This window comes from Cygnus olor, chromosome 10 (genome assembly GCF_009769625.2).
Source record: "Cygnus olor isolate bCygOlo1 chromosome 10, bCygOlo1.pri.v2, whole genome shotgun sequence".
Classification (NCBI taxonomy): domain Eukaryota; kingdom Metazoa; phylum Chordata; class Aves; order Anseriformes; family Anatidae; genus Cygnus; species Cygnus olor.
In genome coordinates this window covers 15,636,372-15,653,803 of record NC_049178.1, presented here as the reverse complement: position 1 = coordinate 15,653,803, position 17,432 = coordinate 15,636,372, and the positions used below count along the sequence as shown (strand labels likewise).

At 44.8% G+C, this 17,432-nt stretch overlaps 1 protein-coding gene across 22 annotated transcripts in view; it reads left to right on the top strand.

The window, feature by feature from the left end:
• MAGI1 (membrane associated guanylate kinase, WW and PDZ domain containing 1) overlaps positions 1-17,432 on the top strand; it is a 324,538-nt gene that overhangs the window by 268,071 nt on the left and 39,035 nt on the right. For all 22 annotated transcript variants that reach the window (XM_040568203.1, XM_040568215.1, XM_040568198.1 and 19 more), the window contains 2 exons: positions 2,035-2,217; positions 3,020-3,640. In XM_040568203.1, the coding sequence (XP_040424137.1) occupies positions 2,035-2,217; positions 3,020-3,640 (804 nt within the window). The remainder of the gene's footprint in view (positions 1-2,034; positions 2,218-3,019; positions 3,641-17,432) is intronic.

Below are 17,432 nucleotides of genomic sequence, written 5' to 3'. Positions count from 1 at the left end.
AGTATCCAAACCCCCCAGCACATTCACAAGGGTTATCAGAGTGTGTTAGGATAGTCCAGACTGGCAGCAAGGAAAAACGCAGAAGGTCTGGGGGCAGTGCCCTGCCCACCAGGCATCTGGTGTTTGTTATCTCATCAGAGTGCCCCCAGATAGCTAGTCCTCTCCAAGGAGCCATCTCCGAATGCCACATCTGCCTTTCACACTGTCAGGAAGGAGCAGGGCTGCCCAAGCACCCATGCATGGCAATGCAAAGGACCCATTAGGAGCCCCACTCAGCTCTCTACCCGCTCCTGACTGCCATCCACCAAAATCCTACAGCAACACTCCAAGAAAGTGTTAGTGTGTCTCAGCACCACTCTGAGTGATGTGCCCTGATACCCACTGATGACTCTCTCTCTTCCATTCCTTCCTCTTTCTTTCTCAGTGCTGCTCCTTCTCTCACTCCCCCTTTCGCAGCAGCTATTTCCAGCTCCCCTGTCCTCCTGCCCTATGCCCAGGGGTTTCCATCTCCCACCGGTGGCACTGCTGGTGGGGATGTGGGCACAAGGAGCCCTCCCTGTGCCTCTGGCACTGCTCTTCCAGCTGGGGTTTTGTGGATACACTCATTTAAAACGTGAGCCCCTCCCAAATGCTGTAGGTGGGACATAGCCTGTGGTGCTACCACCCGCTGTTACTACAGGGCGAGTTCACGCTGTGTTTGTAGGCAGAAGCTGGCAAGCTCTGCCTGTCCTGTTCAGCTTTTGAACCAGAAATTAGCAGAGGACCAAGCCCTGCTACGTGCTGCCTCTCAGCTGTGTTTTTACCGGCGAGGCTGGGCTGCACTCAGCAATCAAGGCGCTTTTCTGCACCTTGGGTCCTGCCCACGGTGTGCGGGATTTCTCCGCTACCCTTCAAAGGCAGAAGAGTATGAATCCTCGCACTTCCCCCTCATGAATAATCTTCAAATGTACGTTTTTGTTTTTGTTTTTTTCCCCCAGTCAAAGGCTTACAAGTCTCGCTCAAGGTCTGCTTTCTGAGCAGAGCCCCACGGCTATGCCGCCGAGGTTTTTTGAGCGTGTGCCAGCTCTCCTGGCTGCGCCGCACGCTGCTGCTCCCGGAGCTGTCACCAGAGGGCTTAGTGGCACAGTCGTTTCCCCTCTAAGCATTAAAAACAATTAAAAGTGCAAAGGTGTTTAGTGTTGGCACTGTGAAGTACAGCAGCTCTGACTCCTCCTCCAAGGCTGTGCAACGTGCTCTGCGAGGATGCGCGTTTGGTTTTGGAGCGCCTTGTTCTCTCTTAACCGTGATCCCGGAGAGCTTTAGCAGCCTCCGGCACGGCCACCCCGGTCCCGGGGTGCTCTTTGATCCGTACCTCACAACGGCAGTGCTTCATCCGCAACAGGCAAGGAGCAGAAAGAAGAGAGTCAGACATCAAGCAGGGTCTGAAGAACAACAGCAGCACCTCCCTGCCCTTTCAGCAGAGGTCGTAGGGCGGTAGCGGTGGCGGGGTGGGCAGGGGATTGTGCTGGAGGGTTGAGCAGTGTCTTGCCGCAGCTCGGAAGCTGCTTTTTGCTTGGTGAGTTGGGAGAAGGCCAAAGGGAGGAAAACATAACGGTACTCATTTCTGCAGAAATTCTCACTACAGACTTTGTAGGGGGCAGATGTGCTGCCCCCATCCCATCCTTACTGGGACGGATGTAACCACCTCAGGACAGAGATAAGACACGTATCTAAGCCAGCACTGCCAGCTTTAATATATTCCATTCCCCCCAAAAAAACATATTTCCCCCCGTGTAGCCTCGGGGCTTTGGTATGCACAAGCACAGCTAACAAAGCAGCTGGTAATAGGAGGTTTTCGCTCATTCCTTTTACTGCATGATTGGTCCCAGGGAAACAGGTGGAGTGCAACGAGGTGCCAGGACAGCAGAACCAAGGTTGGTCTCAGCCTGGCTCACCGCTGTGTCTGTGCACTTGTTAGAACGGGAAGGGGCAGAGGAAAAACAGATCAAATGCTCTTGCTTGCCTGTTCATAGATTTTCCAAACTTCCTACACAGGGAAACCTTTTTTTACGAGAAACCCTTCGGAGTTGAAAGGGAAGTTCATCCACACTAAGCTAAGGAAAAGCAGCAGGGGGTTTGGCTTCACTGTCGTTGGAGGAGATGAACCAGATGAATTTCTGCAGATCAAAAGTTTGGTGCTCGACGGCCCCGCAGCCCTGGATGGCAAAATGGAAACAGGTACTTTAAATCAAAATCTCCACCACCACTTTGATTTATGTTTTTACAGATGTTTTTATGTGCAATTCTTAATGACCTTTAGTCCTCACCTTGTTTTGGGGGAACGGCATTCGGCTTTCCAATTCTCAAGCAAGGAAGTGGGATACATTGAGGGGTATACTCTAAATCTTCGGTGTTTTTGTAGGGTTACATCACTGCACGTTGTATTTATCTGCCATGGCATGCACCCCTTCTCCCAGCTTCTTGCAGGATATGGGCAGGGGAGTGCCCACCTGCGCATCGCATGCTAAAGATCCTTGTCTTGCAGCCACAGCCTTAAAGAAGTGAATCATACCTAGATTTCGGGCTAAAGTACGCTTGAGACATGCTACGTGGCGCTGTTTCTGAGCAGTTGGTATTTGAGCCTTCTGTTACAGCTCTCATATGCTCTCAGTTTTGCTTCTATCATATGTCAGTGTAGCACAGGGTGTAACAGCGAGAGCTGGGGCTTCACAATAACTGCTAAATGGGCTATATATTGTCGCTTGAATTTATTAATTTTTGCATCAGCCAAATTCCGCTTTTGCTTTCAAAAACATTTCTGTACATGAAGGCTTTATGCCGTGAATCCTTTATGTGAAGATAATTCTTGCTTGCCCAAATGTGACTGCTCCTTTTCCTTGCAAAGTGTTTGGGTGCTGCTCTTCACCGGAGTGGTACCTGTGGGTGCTGTGGACCAGAGCTCGCAGGCTCCACTTCCCACGTTCCTGCACAAACGTGAAGCTGCTGTATGCATTGGTCTGTCTGTCTGTGTCCTCTGCAGGGGACGTCATAGTCAGCGTGAACGACACCTGTGTGCTGGGGCACACTCACGCTCAAGTAGTGAAAATCTTCCAGTCCATCCCCATCGGTGCCAGCGTGGACCTGGAACTGTGCCGAGGCTACCCCCTGCCCTTCGATCCCGATGACCCCAACACGAGCCTGGTGACGTCCGTGGCGATTTTGGACAAAGAGCCAATCATTGTGAACGGGCAGGAAAACTACGACTCCCCGGCGAGCCACAGCAGTAAAACAGGGAAAGTAAACGGCACAAAGGAAGCGAGACCCAGCAGCCCGGCTGAGGTCTCCTCCAACGGACCCCACGGCTACCCCAATGACACGGTCTCTTTGGCATCCTCGATAGCAACGCAGCCTGAACTGATAACTGTGCATATAGTGAAAGGGCCCATGGGCTTTGGCTTTACTATAGCAGACAGTCCCGGCGGGGGCGGCCAAAGAGTGAAACAAATCGTGGACAGCCCGCGGTGCCGAGGCCTGAAGGAGGGCGATCTCATAGTCGAAGTGAACAAGAAGAATGTGCAGAGCCTCACGCACAACCAGGTGGTGGATATGCTGATTGAATGTCCCAAGGGAAGCGAAGTCACGTTGCTGGTGCAGCGAGGAGGTACGTTTCCGAAACTGCTTGCAAATCTTTCTTCTTGAAACGAAACAAAAAACCTTGCGTGTCACAAAAGACCTGCTCTCGTAAACTTCTCTGTTGAAATGGTTTGGGGCCTGAGGTGTGGGAACTGCCGCACGTTGGCAGTTGTTAGGTCACATAGATGGTTAAAATTATTGGGGTCTTGATGCTGCTCTGAGGGGAATGTGCATTAGTTTCTGTGCGCACTTGCACTACACACGGCTTCTGGTAGGGGGCAAGAGGGTGGTGTGGCTACAACTTTACTTACATTACAAACCTCAATCTGCTCATAAAACTTTATTCATTTAAAGAATAAGGACATTTCTTGAGCTGTTTTAAGGGGTGAAAGAAGCTTGTAATATGTTCTGTGATTTGCAGTGTCCAAAGACAGATACCCATGGACTTTTCAGTATAGAAAGGACTTTTCACTGGGGTACAGTTGGGGTTGGAGGCAGAGGAGTTAAACTTCTCCAAGTTGTGAGCAACTGAAATATTTCTTCTTGCCATATTCATTTGTTGGCAAGTGGGAGCTGAGCTCATTTTTGGTTGCGTTGCTGAGAGGGCACCAGCAGGTACAAAAAGTGTCCTGCAGTCAGTATGTCTGCAGTCCGGGCATGGGCATGCAGGAGCCCTCTGCCACCCACAGAGTAGCACACCCTGCCTCACGTAGCAGGCTCTTGGTCTGCAGATTAAACTTACAGGGAGAGAGAGCGTGGAGTTTGCAGGGGACGTCCAGGTCAGCTGCTGAGCACAAAATCGAGAGCAGAGGGGCCAGCTCTCCCCTGTGCCTCTGCTCCCTGCTGCAAGGAGGGAGTAGCCTGATGCTGGCCCTGCAGCTCTGACGGAGCAAAGCCCTAGCCCCAATGTGCTCCCAGTCCCATGTCGTGCTTTGCACAGACAATGGCAAAAATGAGCACATGGGTGCTCAGCTGGCACGCTGCAGGGACAGAGGTAAGCTGAGAGGCAGGTGCTGAACGCAGCCCCAGGCAGCCTTGGGGGGAATGCTGGGTATGAAAGCACTTCTCTAAAACCCTCCCAAAGTGTTTTGATTGTAGTCAGTTGGCGACCAAGGCCAGTCCGTTTAATGGAGGCACGCTGCTTTCTGAATTTGCAACTCTGGTTTGCTGTTTTTGAAGTCCTTTCAAGGATTGGAGGGCACCGATTCTGCAATTAATAGCAATCCCGGAGAAAGCAGTGCCTTTCTTATACTCCTTCCTTTGCAAGTGCCTACCGTATTTTTGTATTTTGGTAGTAAATTAAAAAGCACAGAACAGAATATATTAAGAGTTCTGCAATTTTCGAGGTGTGAGTTCCTTAGAGACTTTCAGTACTAGATAGGTTTAAAAAATGGACCACAGTCTCATGATTAATATATGTATTTTGGAAAAAATATGGTTGGAAGAAAGATAGCAGCTATTATTAATCCTCCTTGAGAGCACATATATATCTGGTACCACCATACATTAATTATTTGAATTGTGGCTGACATTTAATAATTCTCCTTGTGCCTTGAAGGCATAATGAAAAGATTTGATGAGGAAATAAAAGCAGAGTTTTAATAGGATAGTAAATAGTTCCCTGGTAATCTTGCTGAATCTCATATATTTTTTATTGAATTGAGATACTAAACACATGTTGAACATTTGCTGTCCCCTTCCCACGTAGGTGCCATATCAATCTCCTTGAGCTCCCTCCCTCCCTCCCTCCAGGTCCTGACATTTCTCTCTCAGTGCACAGCACTTGCAGCTCCAAATTTCATGCTCTCATGATACAGGACTCTGAAACTGTGGTGGCCCTGGATCCAGTTAGTCATTGAAATGTGTTTTTTTCCCCCCCCACCCGGAAAAAAGCTGGACTAAAAGGCACGGAGGCTGTGGCACGCAAGCCAAGCAGAATACACACAGCGGTAGTAACCCACCGTCAGAACCAGTCAGGTTTGTTAAAAGCTCGAGATGGAGGTGGCTAAAACATACTCAACACTCAGTGCTGCTGCACTTGGGTCCTCTCTCCAGAAATTTTGCCTTGTGTTAGCTCTGCTAAGTCGTTTATCAGAAGTACCATCCCCAGACAACGTGCTGCTGTTTATTGTGGTCCGATTACAGAAATGCATTTGGCCCCTGTGCCTGATTCAGGGCTCCTGAAGCTGTTCTTCTTTGGCTTCACTGACAGTTGTCCTTTCCTCCTCCTCCCTCTGGTGTCCAGTGAAGAAAGTGCTCAGATGCTGCCAGGCATCCTTGCATTAGCCTTGCATTTGCATTCAGCCAGGCATTGCAGGAAGCATCCCTGTAACACTACGTCTGGTGCTCAGAGCTGTCGAAGGGATTTGTCAGAAGTGATTACTAATCAGGCAGAAAAATATCAGCAAAAGACGGGTAATATACAGGAAAAGCTCTGCCTGCTCCAAGCTGCTCGTGCGCTCCCAACAACAAGGTTTAATTGTTAAAATGCAAACCCGCAGCCGCCGAGAGCAGCCTGGGAAATATTTCCTGTAAGGCTGGCTTGGGGGAGCAGGCGAGTCCTGCAGGTGCTCCGAGGGAGGAACAGAAGGAGGGTTTCAGGGAGGATGGAGCTGAAATGCCCCCTCTGCATGCTCAGCTGCTCGTGTGTCATCTGAAAATCATTTGTGGGACTTGTGTGAGATTTGGGGGGGGAAAGGTACATTAAGGGAGGGATGATGTCATGTCATTTTTTTGCTTTCGAGAGGCCTTACCTATGTTCTGTTTTCAGTTTATTTTCCCCTTTCTCCTCCCTTCCCTAGGGCTTGATTATATTCTTGCTATTGTTTTCCTATCTCATCCCTACACAGTGCTGGAAAAAGCCCCCTAAGCCCATCTCACGGTTTGGACTTCAACATTCGAGGGGTTGAGGAAGGATGAACTCGGCGCAGAGGCAGGGGCAGGATGGCCGCTTGGGCTGTACCTGAGAGCAGATTGAAAAGCTGCCTTTGCTTAGCAAAATGAAGGGACAGAGGGGGGAAAATTATTGTCTGTAGCTATTAGGCAGGAGAGAGAGAAGATTCTTAAACCAAAGAGATCTTGGCTGAGGAGCAAATGGGTGTTGTCTGGCCGTGAGTAATTTAAAGCGGTAATAAGAAGGAAGTGCCGACCCATCAGAGTCTGTAAGTCCAACTGGAGGAGGCAGGAAGCCTTCGCTGGCTGAAGGTGAAGCTCAGCAGGTTTGAAGGGGTTACGACACGGTGCTTGCACCGGAGGAAGAGATGCTTGACAGCACAGGAGGGCCATTCGAGGCCTGACTACAAAGAACTGCCAGCGCTATTGGTTACAAAATGCAGAATTAAGGAGAGGTTTTTGTCCCTGCGATGCACAATGCCACTGCACATCTCATTTATTTTGAAGAATTATTGTTAACAAGGCCACAAAAAGGCACATCTTTATTTTGAGTATTTGTAACTGAAAAAGGTTATTTAAACATTGAACCTTCCAAGTAAACAAAGTGCTTTTCCCCCCAAAAAAAGGTAATGTTTGCCACTTGAAATCCATTTTTCATTGAAATCTTGTTGACGTGGAGTAATGGACTGAAATCAGCAATTCTCAAATACCTCACCATTCTGCATAGATTCCATTTATAGTAAAAGCAACATTTTGTCAGAATAATTTCCCTGCTTCCCAAGTGACTTCTGTTCCAGGGAGCTGTGTCTGTGCTAGGATGGGCAGGGGACTGCTTCAGAAGAAGTTATTCTGCAAAAACTACTGGGCTGTATTTATCTGGGTCGGTAAGAACTAACATTTGTCTCAGTGAAAGCAGCTGCATGTTTTACTGATGTATTTTGCAAATTACCTCAAATTAAAAAGGATTATTTTTTTTTTTCAATTTTAGGTTAGTCCTCAGTACAAATCATCCAACAATACTGTGACTGCTTTGTGTTGGGTTACAAGACTTAGGCTGAGCAGTTCGCATGCAGGTTTGAATGGGCAGTTTCCTTTCCAAGCATTCACAGTTGGTGCTCGCTGGCGTCTCTATTGACCAGAAGGCTGAAAGTAGCGTAAACCTTGAGTCTGATCTATGTAATCCCCTCAAAGGTGTGTTCCCACTTCATTGGAGATCAAAGCCAAAGTGTGCAGTTGAGATGTCACTCACATGTCACGTGCAGATCAGTGCAGTTTCTGGTTGCTTTCCCTAGTGCCAAATTCACATTAAACCAGGGAACAGAAATCACTCTTTTGAGACATAAATGGTACGACTGTTGGAGTTTCAGAACCACGTGTATTTTATGGGAAGGGGAGACTGAGCGACATCTACCCATGTGAATGCCATCAGTGGGCACCTGAGTGCTAACCTCCATGTAAAAGCAGTCAGTGGTGAAATCTCTATTTCGGGTTCTGTTGAATGGAAGATGGTTGTGGGGAGAGATGAGGCAGGAAGGAGTGGGGAGGCCTCTGTTGGGTAACCCTGCTCATTTGCTCCTTGACTCAGCCTTAAGAAGGTCCTTGCGATACATATAACTACAGCAGAGGTTTATAGCAACAGAACAAAATCACAGAGCTTGAAAGCAATAAACCTATTAAGTCTGCTTAGCTATATGAAGCCTCCCTTGCTGTTCCAGAGGTACTCTTGGCGTGTGAGGCTAATTAACCTCCACCGCTTCCCATGGAGAGGAGTTAACTCCTTCCTCTTGTGCCAAAAATGAGTGCTGGACTCAACTGCTCTGGACTCGAAGGGTCTTTCAGTAGCCTAAAATGGGAGGACTTTTTTTTTTTTTTCCTCTCTCTCTATTTATCTTGTGTTTAGGCCCTTGAAACATAATATAATAATATAAAGATTTTTGTCTTTTTCTTTATGTTGCTGGCTGCAGCTTCAGGCTCCCCCCAGCCAGGGCAGAGAGAGTTAGAAGATCCTTTAGACATGGTGGGAAAGCTTTACAAACAATATATCGTAACAACTTACAATTGCACGCACATTATAACAGCGTGATTGAAATCAGACTGCTCTTTGAGATCTAGAGTGTCAAAATACAATGCTTGGGCGTAAGTTACAGCGACAATGAGCACAAGTACCCAAACCGAGTGAGATCCATTACCACTGCTGGGTTCAGAGGACATCTCCTCCCTTTTTTCTGCCCCCTCCATAAACCCCTCTCAGTCTGAATTTTATAAGTGAAAATGTTGTCTTTGTACTTGTTTATTGAGATCCCTCTACCCCCCACAGAAAGGGAACTTTACCTTCCTGTCCCCACCAAAAGTGTTGGAAAGCAATCCTTGAGTGGTAAGAGCCAAAAAAAAAAAAAGTCTAATCTCACAGTGTTGGAGTTAGAGCTCCTTTTCAGTTGCTATCCCTAATGATGTAAAACCATGGTAATTAGAGTTGCAATCAGCTATTCAGTAGAGGCTTGAACTGTTTTGAACAAGCCACTCACTTCTGTTTGCCCTTTAGGCTTGCAGTGAAGAGCGAGCTGAAAGTCATGCCACTTACACATCTAGCTGCCAGAAAATCTCAAACTGCCTTAGCAGCTGCTGAAGTAGAGGAAAAGTGAGTCCAAACTGCTTTTAGGACAAAATCACAACCTGGGAATCGGATGACCGTTACCACAGAGCATGTTTGCCTGTGCCAAAGCTTCTGGAAAGGGAAGGAAAGTTCAGGGTTTCCAGCAGTGTTTTCAGTTCTCAGCACAGAGGGAGCAGAGCATTATACTGGGGTCTTTGTCCCACGCTTGGATCCGCAGGCACCCCCATGAAAATCCACCTCTCTGAGCTCGGAGCTGCCAGTAAGGATCATCCTGCAGCACTCCCTTGCAGTGGGTTTCTCCCTCTAACCCCTAGCCCACCACGCTGTGACATCTTCTTCCCTCGCCAGAAGCAGGAGCAGACCTAATTCCTCTCTGCCATATGGTGTGCTCAACTCACCTCTACGGTTCTGAAAACCCCATTTCAAGTCATCTCAATTCTTTTTTGCCTCAGCCTCCTTCCCTTCTGTCAACCACCACCAGCTCCCAGTGCTCCCAGTACCTTCTGCTCAGGTGTCTCCCATCACGCCTGTTGGCTCTCAGCAGTTTGTCACTCCGTGCAGGTTATTTTGACGTGCACACTGTAAAACGCCTGATATTGTAGTGCTACTAACACCATCCAGAAATAACAGGTGGGGATATACTTTTTTTTTGATCGCTCACAGGTGCACATATTTATTTAGTAAATTATGTTAAAAAATGAGAATCGCAGCATGTTTAAAGAAATATATGTACATGTGTAATGCCAAGATTTATTTTTCTAGTTCTTTTTTTCTGTTTCTTTTCTTTTTTTTTTTTTTTCATTTTTGTAATGTCAGGGCTATTGCTTTGCGATTCCAGACTTACGTATTTCCTGATTTAATTGGGAACTTATTTGGCATTTAAAAATCTGCCTTCGATCATTTTCTGTTGTTTAATTTTGTTACTATTTCCTTTAAATAGATTTGCCTTCAAAGAAGGAAATCAGATAAGTAAAGTTTTTGTCTACAAAATGCATAAAAATGAAATATTTTTAAACATTTTGCAATGTTATATTTCTGTTTTCAAAAAATAGATAATGCTAGTACAAACACATTGCTTAAACACTACATCAGGTTTAATATAATTTCAACGCAAGCTGCCTAGTTTCCATGAGTTACGGTGCAGGAGAGGAGCTGAGTTTGGAGAACCTTTGTCTGGGAGTAGATGCATCTTTTTTTCCAATCCACTGAGTCAGTCTTTGCTGTTCTCTTCTCTCTGTTTAGCAGAATTATGTTCAAACAAGGCCAAAAAAGCTGATGAGACTTTAAAACAAGTTTAAAGCAAGTTTTGATGTCACATTTACTATTCTCTTACAGTCTGGTTAGGGACCAGTATATCAAGGAGCAGGTACAAAAATCAGTTCAAGTCAAGAAAAGATGAAATAAAGGAAACGTTACACATTGCGATATTTTTAATAACAAGTTTGAAGTTCATAGCCCTTATTAGGATTGCTTATATGCATGCATTTCGATGCACTGTGCAAGTTAATTTTCCTCTGAACAGCTCCGGAGCATTAGATGTGCCTTTTTGGGGCAATGCAGTGTATTGTTATGCAGCACAATACACTGATCACTGATAATTGGTTTTGTAAAGCAAGCTAGCAGGAACTTGTTTTTCTTTGTGATAAAAATAAGCCAAACTTTACATTTAAAATCAGGTCGTCTTATAAATAATGTAGTATTTGGGGATTATGCAGTGTTTTTCTCCTTCAAAGTGCTTTACAGGTGTTAATCTTAGTGACATTAACCGTTTGGTTTTGATTATCTGAATTTGGAAGGCTTGGGACAACTGTTTTTACCAAAAACATGAAGTTCTGGTGCTGCCGAAGTTCATGGCAAGGCTCCCATTAGACTCCAGGAGGCAGTAGGGTTTCAGCAAGGTTTTGAATGCCTACAAATGCCTGTAGCCACAAAGCATAATTGTTGGTTGCTTTTTGAGGCACCTTAGTGTTCGATGTGCATTACTAATGTTCATACAAACAGTGCATTTGCAGGAACTAATTAATTAGCCTTACCAGGTCATGCTGGAGTTTCTCAATGCAAGGCATCCAGCTGAAATAGGAAGAGACAAATTCAACTATCAACCTCAATAAGCCCAAGCACTTCATTTAAGGCCCCAAAACTCCAGATATAAAAATAATATGTATTATTCTGTCTTTTTATCTCAAGCCTCTAGTATTCATATTAATTGCCTTTTCAAAACCCCAAAGGTTAAGAAACTTCAAACAATGCACATATGAGCACCTGACTCCAAAAACCAACAGCTTTATATTTTGTTGCAATCCTGATAACAAAGGAAAATTGGCATTGCTGGAATGTGGGCATTTTAATTGCCTGCAGAATTTCCAGCTCTTGCTGGTGTGGGGCATGCAAAGTGCTGACTCTGATCTGTAAGACATTGGAGGCACAAGTGTTTTCCCCCCAGCTACCCTTCATTAACTCCGTTTGATTCTCTTCTAGAAATGAGTAAGCAAATGGAGAGATGCCGGAAATCTGCTTTTTGGGTCAGCGTTAGTTTTGCATCAGTTGCCCTGCATTTCTGTGGCAGCACGGCCTTTCTAGGCTGTAGCTTGTGTCCCCCAGACGTGTGTGTCACCGAGCTCCGGAGTCACCGGGAAGGGCAGAAGAGCACCGAGCAGTTGCTGATTCATTGCATGGCATTTTGTAACACGCTTTGCCTTAATTTTAAGGGCTGAGGTAATTTCCTAAAGTTTTGAGCTATTCCATGAAGTGTGCCTGGAGGCCAGGAGGAAACCTGTACTTTTATTATTAAGGAGATGAGCAATTAACATATTTGGATTAACAACATCATTTCAGGTTCGCATAATATTGCATGCTGACAAGGCGATAGCGACGCTGTGCACGTTATACACTTGGCTGCCTTTCTGTGGCACTGGATCTGCTTTAAAATCAGTAAGAATACCAAAGCGATTGCTGAACGCTGGAAGAAAAAATGTCTGAAATCTTCTCATCGGGATGTTTTATTGCATGAACCGCCTTATCTTTCAGAAAGCAGCTCGTTCTTAGATGAGAACAAAACTGGAGGTTGCTTAGCAAATGGAAGGCGAGAGCTCTGAAATTCTTCCCAAAGCCTTTTGTTCTCCCCGGCTTGAGGTTTTGAAAGTTGTGGGTTTGTTTTTTTTCCCCCTCATGTTTTGATTTGGTTTTGGTATTAAATGCCGAAGTGGTAGAAGTGGAGCAACTCAAATCCACACAGCGTTGTTTTCTATCAAACGTGATGCGCTACAACACAAGGTGGCACAGCAGAACCTAGTACTAGGCATTAGATAAGGCAGATTTAACTAGGGATGTGCCTCCCACATCTTCATCAGGATTTGCACAGCAGGAAATGGAGCAGACTTGGAGCTGTGCAGCACAGAGGGTTTTATTCCACCCAGTTTTTCCTCCTACCCGTTTGTGCTGCCTGTGTGGCATTTGGGTGTGAGTGTACTTGTAAATAAGGAGTTTTTATCAGCCACGCTGCAGGTGGGTGCGGTGGCTGCTGCCCTGATTTGGCATTATAATAACCAGTCATAACAGAATTAATGAGCTATCAGAAATCCAAGAAAGGGCTTTGTTTATCACTGTAATTAACTACATTTGGAGAGTCATTAAAAGCAATAGCAGGTAGGCAAAACTGAGGAAGAAGGATAGTGTTATAATGTACTAGTGGATGGTTTTGTTCTGAGACAGATTGTTTTTAAATATATACCCTTGTGTTTCTAAGTCTTTTCTGAATTTAATTGTGGATTTTTATTTTTTTTTTTTCCCTACCCAGCATCAGGATTTCCTTTTTCTTCCTTTCCGTGTTTCTTTTCCTCGATCAGGTGTGATGGTGGTAGTAATTAGGACTGTACCAGCCTTAAGGCCCCGGTAAAGCGGTGCCTTTTGTGTTGTCAGGAGCCTGCAGCGTGCCATGGCTTGGTCTGGGAGAGCTGGCAGGCAGGTAGATCAGAGGAACTGGGTGGAGGAGGCTGAGCTTCAGGGCACTGGCGCAGCTGGCTGGGGATGCTGGGGACACAGGAAGGTGATATTGGGAGGGATGTGGCAGGTGGATAAGGGTCCCCCAGAAGTTTTGACTCCATCCTTATCCTCAAGGGTTAGTTTCTGAGACGCACAGTTACAGATATCGAAGTATACTGGGTTACTGATTCGTTTTTATAGAGAACTGTATTGTAAATTGATAAAGTCATGGCAAATCTGTTGTCCTCTAGTAAAAAAAATCTGTCTTGTGCAATGTGTGCATGTGCATACCCCAGGACAGAATCTGGCTGAGCATTCTGTAAATATTATCATATTACTAAGGGATGTTACTTATTAATAGCAACAGCAAACTAATGCCAGGAGGGCCCTATTTGCAGGCATCCCCTTTGTATGAGCTGCTGACCAAATATGAAATAAGAGAACCTGCCATAAACCAAACAGGTTCGAGCATGTGGATTTACACCTTTTAACAGTGCTGCAGTAAGTCTGAAGACAAACACCCTCAGGAGATAACTCTGGATGTGACAACAGCACAATAAGTTTTTTCCTCTAGCAGCGTGCTCCGTGCTGAGCTTGGAGAGGCACCTGAGATGGTCCTCCAGGTGTCACCTCCTTTTGGTGCCCGCATGGCCATGCCCTGGGACAGCCAGCTGAGGAGATGACATTTGGGACTGGGCCTCTCCAAGCTAGAAATCAAACCCCCTGATTTATTATCACTTAACTTCAGGGACAACCGAAATTGCAGCATACTGAAAAAAATGTGACATGCTCTTAAAAGTAAAGCACGCAAGTTGTAGGTTTTGTGGGCTTGTGGTAAAGGGTAAGTAGCTTCATGCATAGCCCCTTTAGTATATGGAAATACATATAAATTTATATTGTGTACACATGTAAATTTATATTATGTACACATATATATAAAGGACACGAAGGTTTCTAATTACTTTCCAGTTCTGGTGTTCACCTTCTCAAATTCCTGAGGTTTAAGAAATTTAATGTCTATGTACATATTTGTTTAAATATTAACAGAGATTTTCATTTAAGCAAATGACTTCAACCGCTTGAGCTTTAGGAAGAACTCTTCATTTAATGAGCTTCATAAATAAAATTCTAACAACTGCTGACATGCTTCCAGCCATTGGCTGGATGGGTAATGGTTGCACTAATTCTCAATCACTTTATTATCTTACTGTCTTGGCTTTACCGTATGTATCTTACTACATAGTTAAATTTATATTTTTGTAGTAATTAAATAGCATTTTATTGGCCTATATCTTCTTTATCACTTCTGCAGTCAGTTCTGGTTTGAGATGCTGCAAATATGACTGGATTTGCAAATGAAGGGAATTGTTTTGCATCCTGACTGAGAATGACTAATTGAAGTTAATACAATTAAACATCTTTAGAGCACCTAAAGCTGAAATTCTTGTTAATGGTGATAATATACTATGCCTCATTATGCTTTTTGCTAGTGCCAGTGGGTTAATAATGCCCGAGATGGTCTCTTGAAAACAACCCATTCCTAGCATTAGCATTCAACATTAGCATCAGAAACGTGGCATTTTTCACTTTATTTGATAGCTACCAAATTTGATTTATGGCAGGGCTAAGTTCCTTCAGTGTAAATTATTCTCTCACTTAAAGCTTGCATTGCAGAGCTGATTTTCTTGCTAGCGCAGCGATGCTCTTGTTATGCAGATCACAATGATGGGCAGGAAAGTTGTCGAGGAACGAGGCAGGGGTTTTCTTCTTGGTGGAGCTCCTTACGACTGTGTGCAGACTTGGGTCTCTTGCTGCCAATTACTCTGGTGCGTTTCCTTGATCTTTGTTCACTCTGGAAAAGATCAACTTCCCTCCATTTTTTGTTAGATAGTTTTTGTCCTTTATTAAAAATTCTTTGGCAATGGATTATACAGAATCAAGGGGATTGCTTTGTCACTACCACCTCATCTCCCCTGCCCCCAGCAGCACTAATGGCCATTAGCGTTAATTATTTAGAGTTCCTTCTTTTGCACACAGAAAATAGCGATCAATGTGCAATGCCATATACTGTTGTGTACCCCCTGATTCCGGTACTTTACCCCTCATCTTTCATAGTGTCTGTTTCCTTTGATACAGCCTTTGGCTTTTATTCAGCACAGTGTAAGCAGCACTGTTTAGAAAGCTAGTTATTATTTTTTTTCCCAGGCAGGAATGTTTTCTCTGCAAACGTTAACCTTGTGACACAATCTGAAATGTTTCTTTTCTTGCGTTTTTATTCATCTCCCCCTAATTTTCAGCTGTTGTGCATTCTGGGCTGCAGACCACATAAAGGCAAAACGAAATGGGTGACCTCTTCACCTGGGCTCACCTATGGCGTTTTTGTTGTAGGATGCAGGTGGTCCACAGGGTGTCCTGATTGGAAATGTTAAACAGTCACGGGAAGCGGAGATCTTGCCTCAGTTGTTCTGTTTCGTCGTCTGCAAAAGCACCCAAACACTGAAAAGTGTTGAGCAGTTGCCACAGAGATTGTTAGCAATAAATAAGATGATATATCTAGGTTCTGGGTGGGCTCTTGGTGACTTCAAGCACCTTTGTCCTGTGGATGGGTTGTGCGAACTGGTATTGTTCCAACTTCAGCTGGATCCCATTGAAATACATACCTATAATACCATAATATAACTATAATACCATAAATATATATTTATATTTTGTGTGTGTGCATATATCTACGTATATTTATGTTATAACATATATATATATGTGTGTGTCACATACATGTATATAAATATATATATTTGTTGGTGGTAGAGGGAGAAGTGTTCGCTCCAGCTGACCTTTGCATAACTGAGCTGTACAGAGGGGATGACTGGATGTCTTCCTTAAGACTCAGCCTTTGATCATTTTAATCCACTGTGTCTCAAATGTGATGTGTCTGGTGTCCATCTGGGTAATTTTTGAACATCTGTGGTCTTCTAAGGTCTGTCACCAGAGTCCGGCCCAGGTTATGGTACAGATTTGTAGTTAAATATCGCGTTCTGTATGTGCTCAGTGAAACAGAATTTGCCACGTGTTGTGGTCTGCCCATGCTACTTTGGTTGCATAAAGACAAAAAGGGTTGAGAAAATGTTCTTGTACAAATTGAGGACCACTGCGTGTTACAAACAGCAACACCTGGGGGTGACTTCCCTGTTTTGGCCCTGGGCTCTCCCATGATCCCATAGCATGTAGGGTTAAGGTTTCCCAGCACCGAAAGGTTTACCGCAGAAGACTGCAAAGTTAACACATGCTGAATAATATGAAAGGAACTGGCTTGCGACCTTACTTCGTGCACTGCATCATTCACAACATAATTTGGTGTCACACAGCAGAATATTGCCCGTGATGGGTAAAGGCATAAAGAGTGCTGGAGTCATGGTACAAAACTTGCTTAATGATTTGCATTTTTTTCCCTGCGTTACAAAACATAGTTGAGCAGATGGATGCAGCCAGCTGTACATAGAGCTTTAGGGAGTACTGGAGAAAAAAGAGAGAGGTTTTGTTAAGATAAATGTAATAATCTCTGTGATAATTAGTTTAATTTAGATCCTTGTATCTGACTCATTTTTGACTAACCTTGTATGAAGCCTTTCTTCCCTTACTGACGAGTCTGCAAATTTAGTGTGATTACAATCCCTTTTTTTGTGCTTGTGGATTGCTCGCTGATCACTGGTATTTTTCATTAAGCAGTTGCTTTATTACATTGTTATTTAGAGGAGAGTAATTTGTGTTTTCTAATTAATTTAATTCCAGTCACATTCTGTAAGTAGCTACAATGAGCCCATTCAAGGGGGTTTGGGTCATATTGACATTGTTTACCAGATGTGCCGGTTTGTTTTAAAACACTGTTAACTCTGTGATGACACCAGCCCCGCTCGCTTGCACTGCTCTGCCTTCCGTCTTCTCTAATCTGCACCTCCAAAAGCCCCAAGATGAGGAGATGCATTTACCGTGCTGGTTGGAGATGTCCACGTGAATTAAATCACAGAGGAACCGCACTGCCAACAGTGTTGGTACAACCATTACTACTCCCTTGTCAGATTTGAGTGGGGAAAGGCAGCAAAGCCTTGTGGTTTCTCTAGCTGGGGATGTGAATGTCGTGACTCTGAGCACCAAAAATTGGCAGAAATGCCAGGGAGATGCAAAGTGTTAAGTCCACATGTGGTCCATCTAGCTCTGAAAACTCGTGGGAAGACTTCAGGAGAGGATGGGCAGCCTCCAGGATGTGCAGAACCAGGCAAGGCACAGCATGAGCAGTGCCTGGGTGGCAATGGGATGCGGTTAATGTAATAGAAAG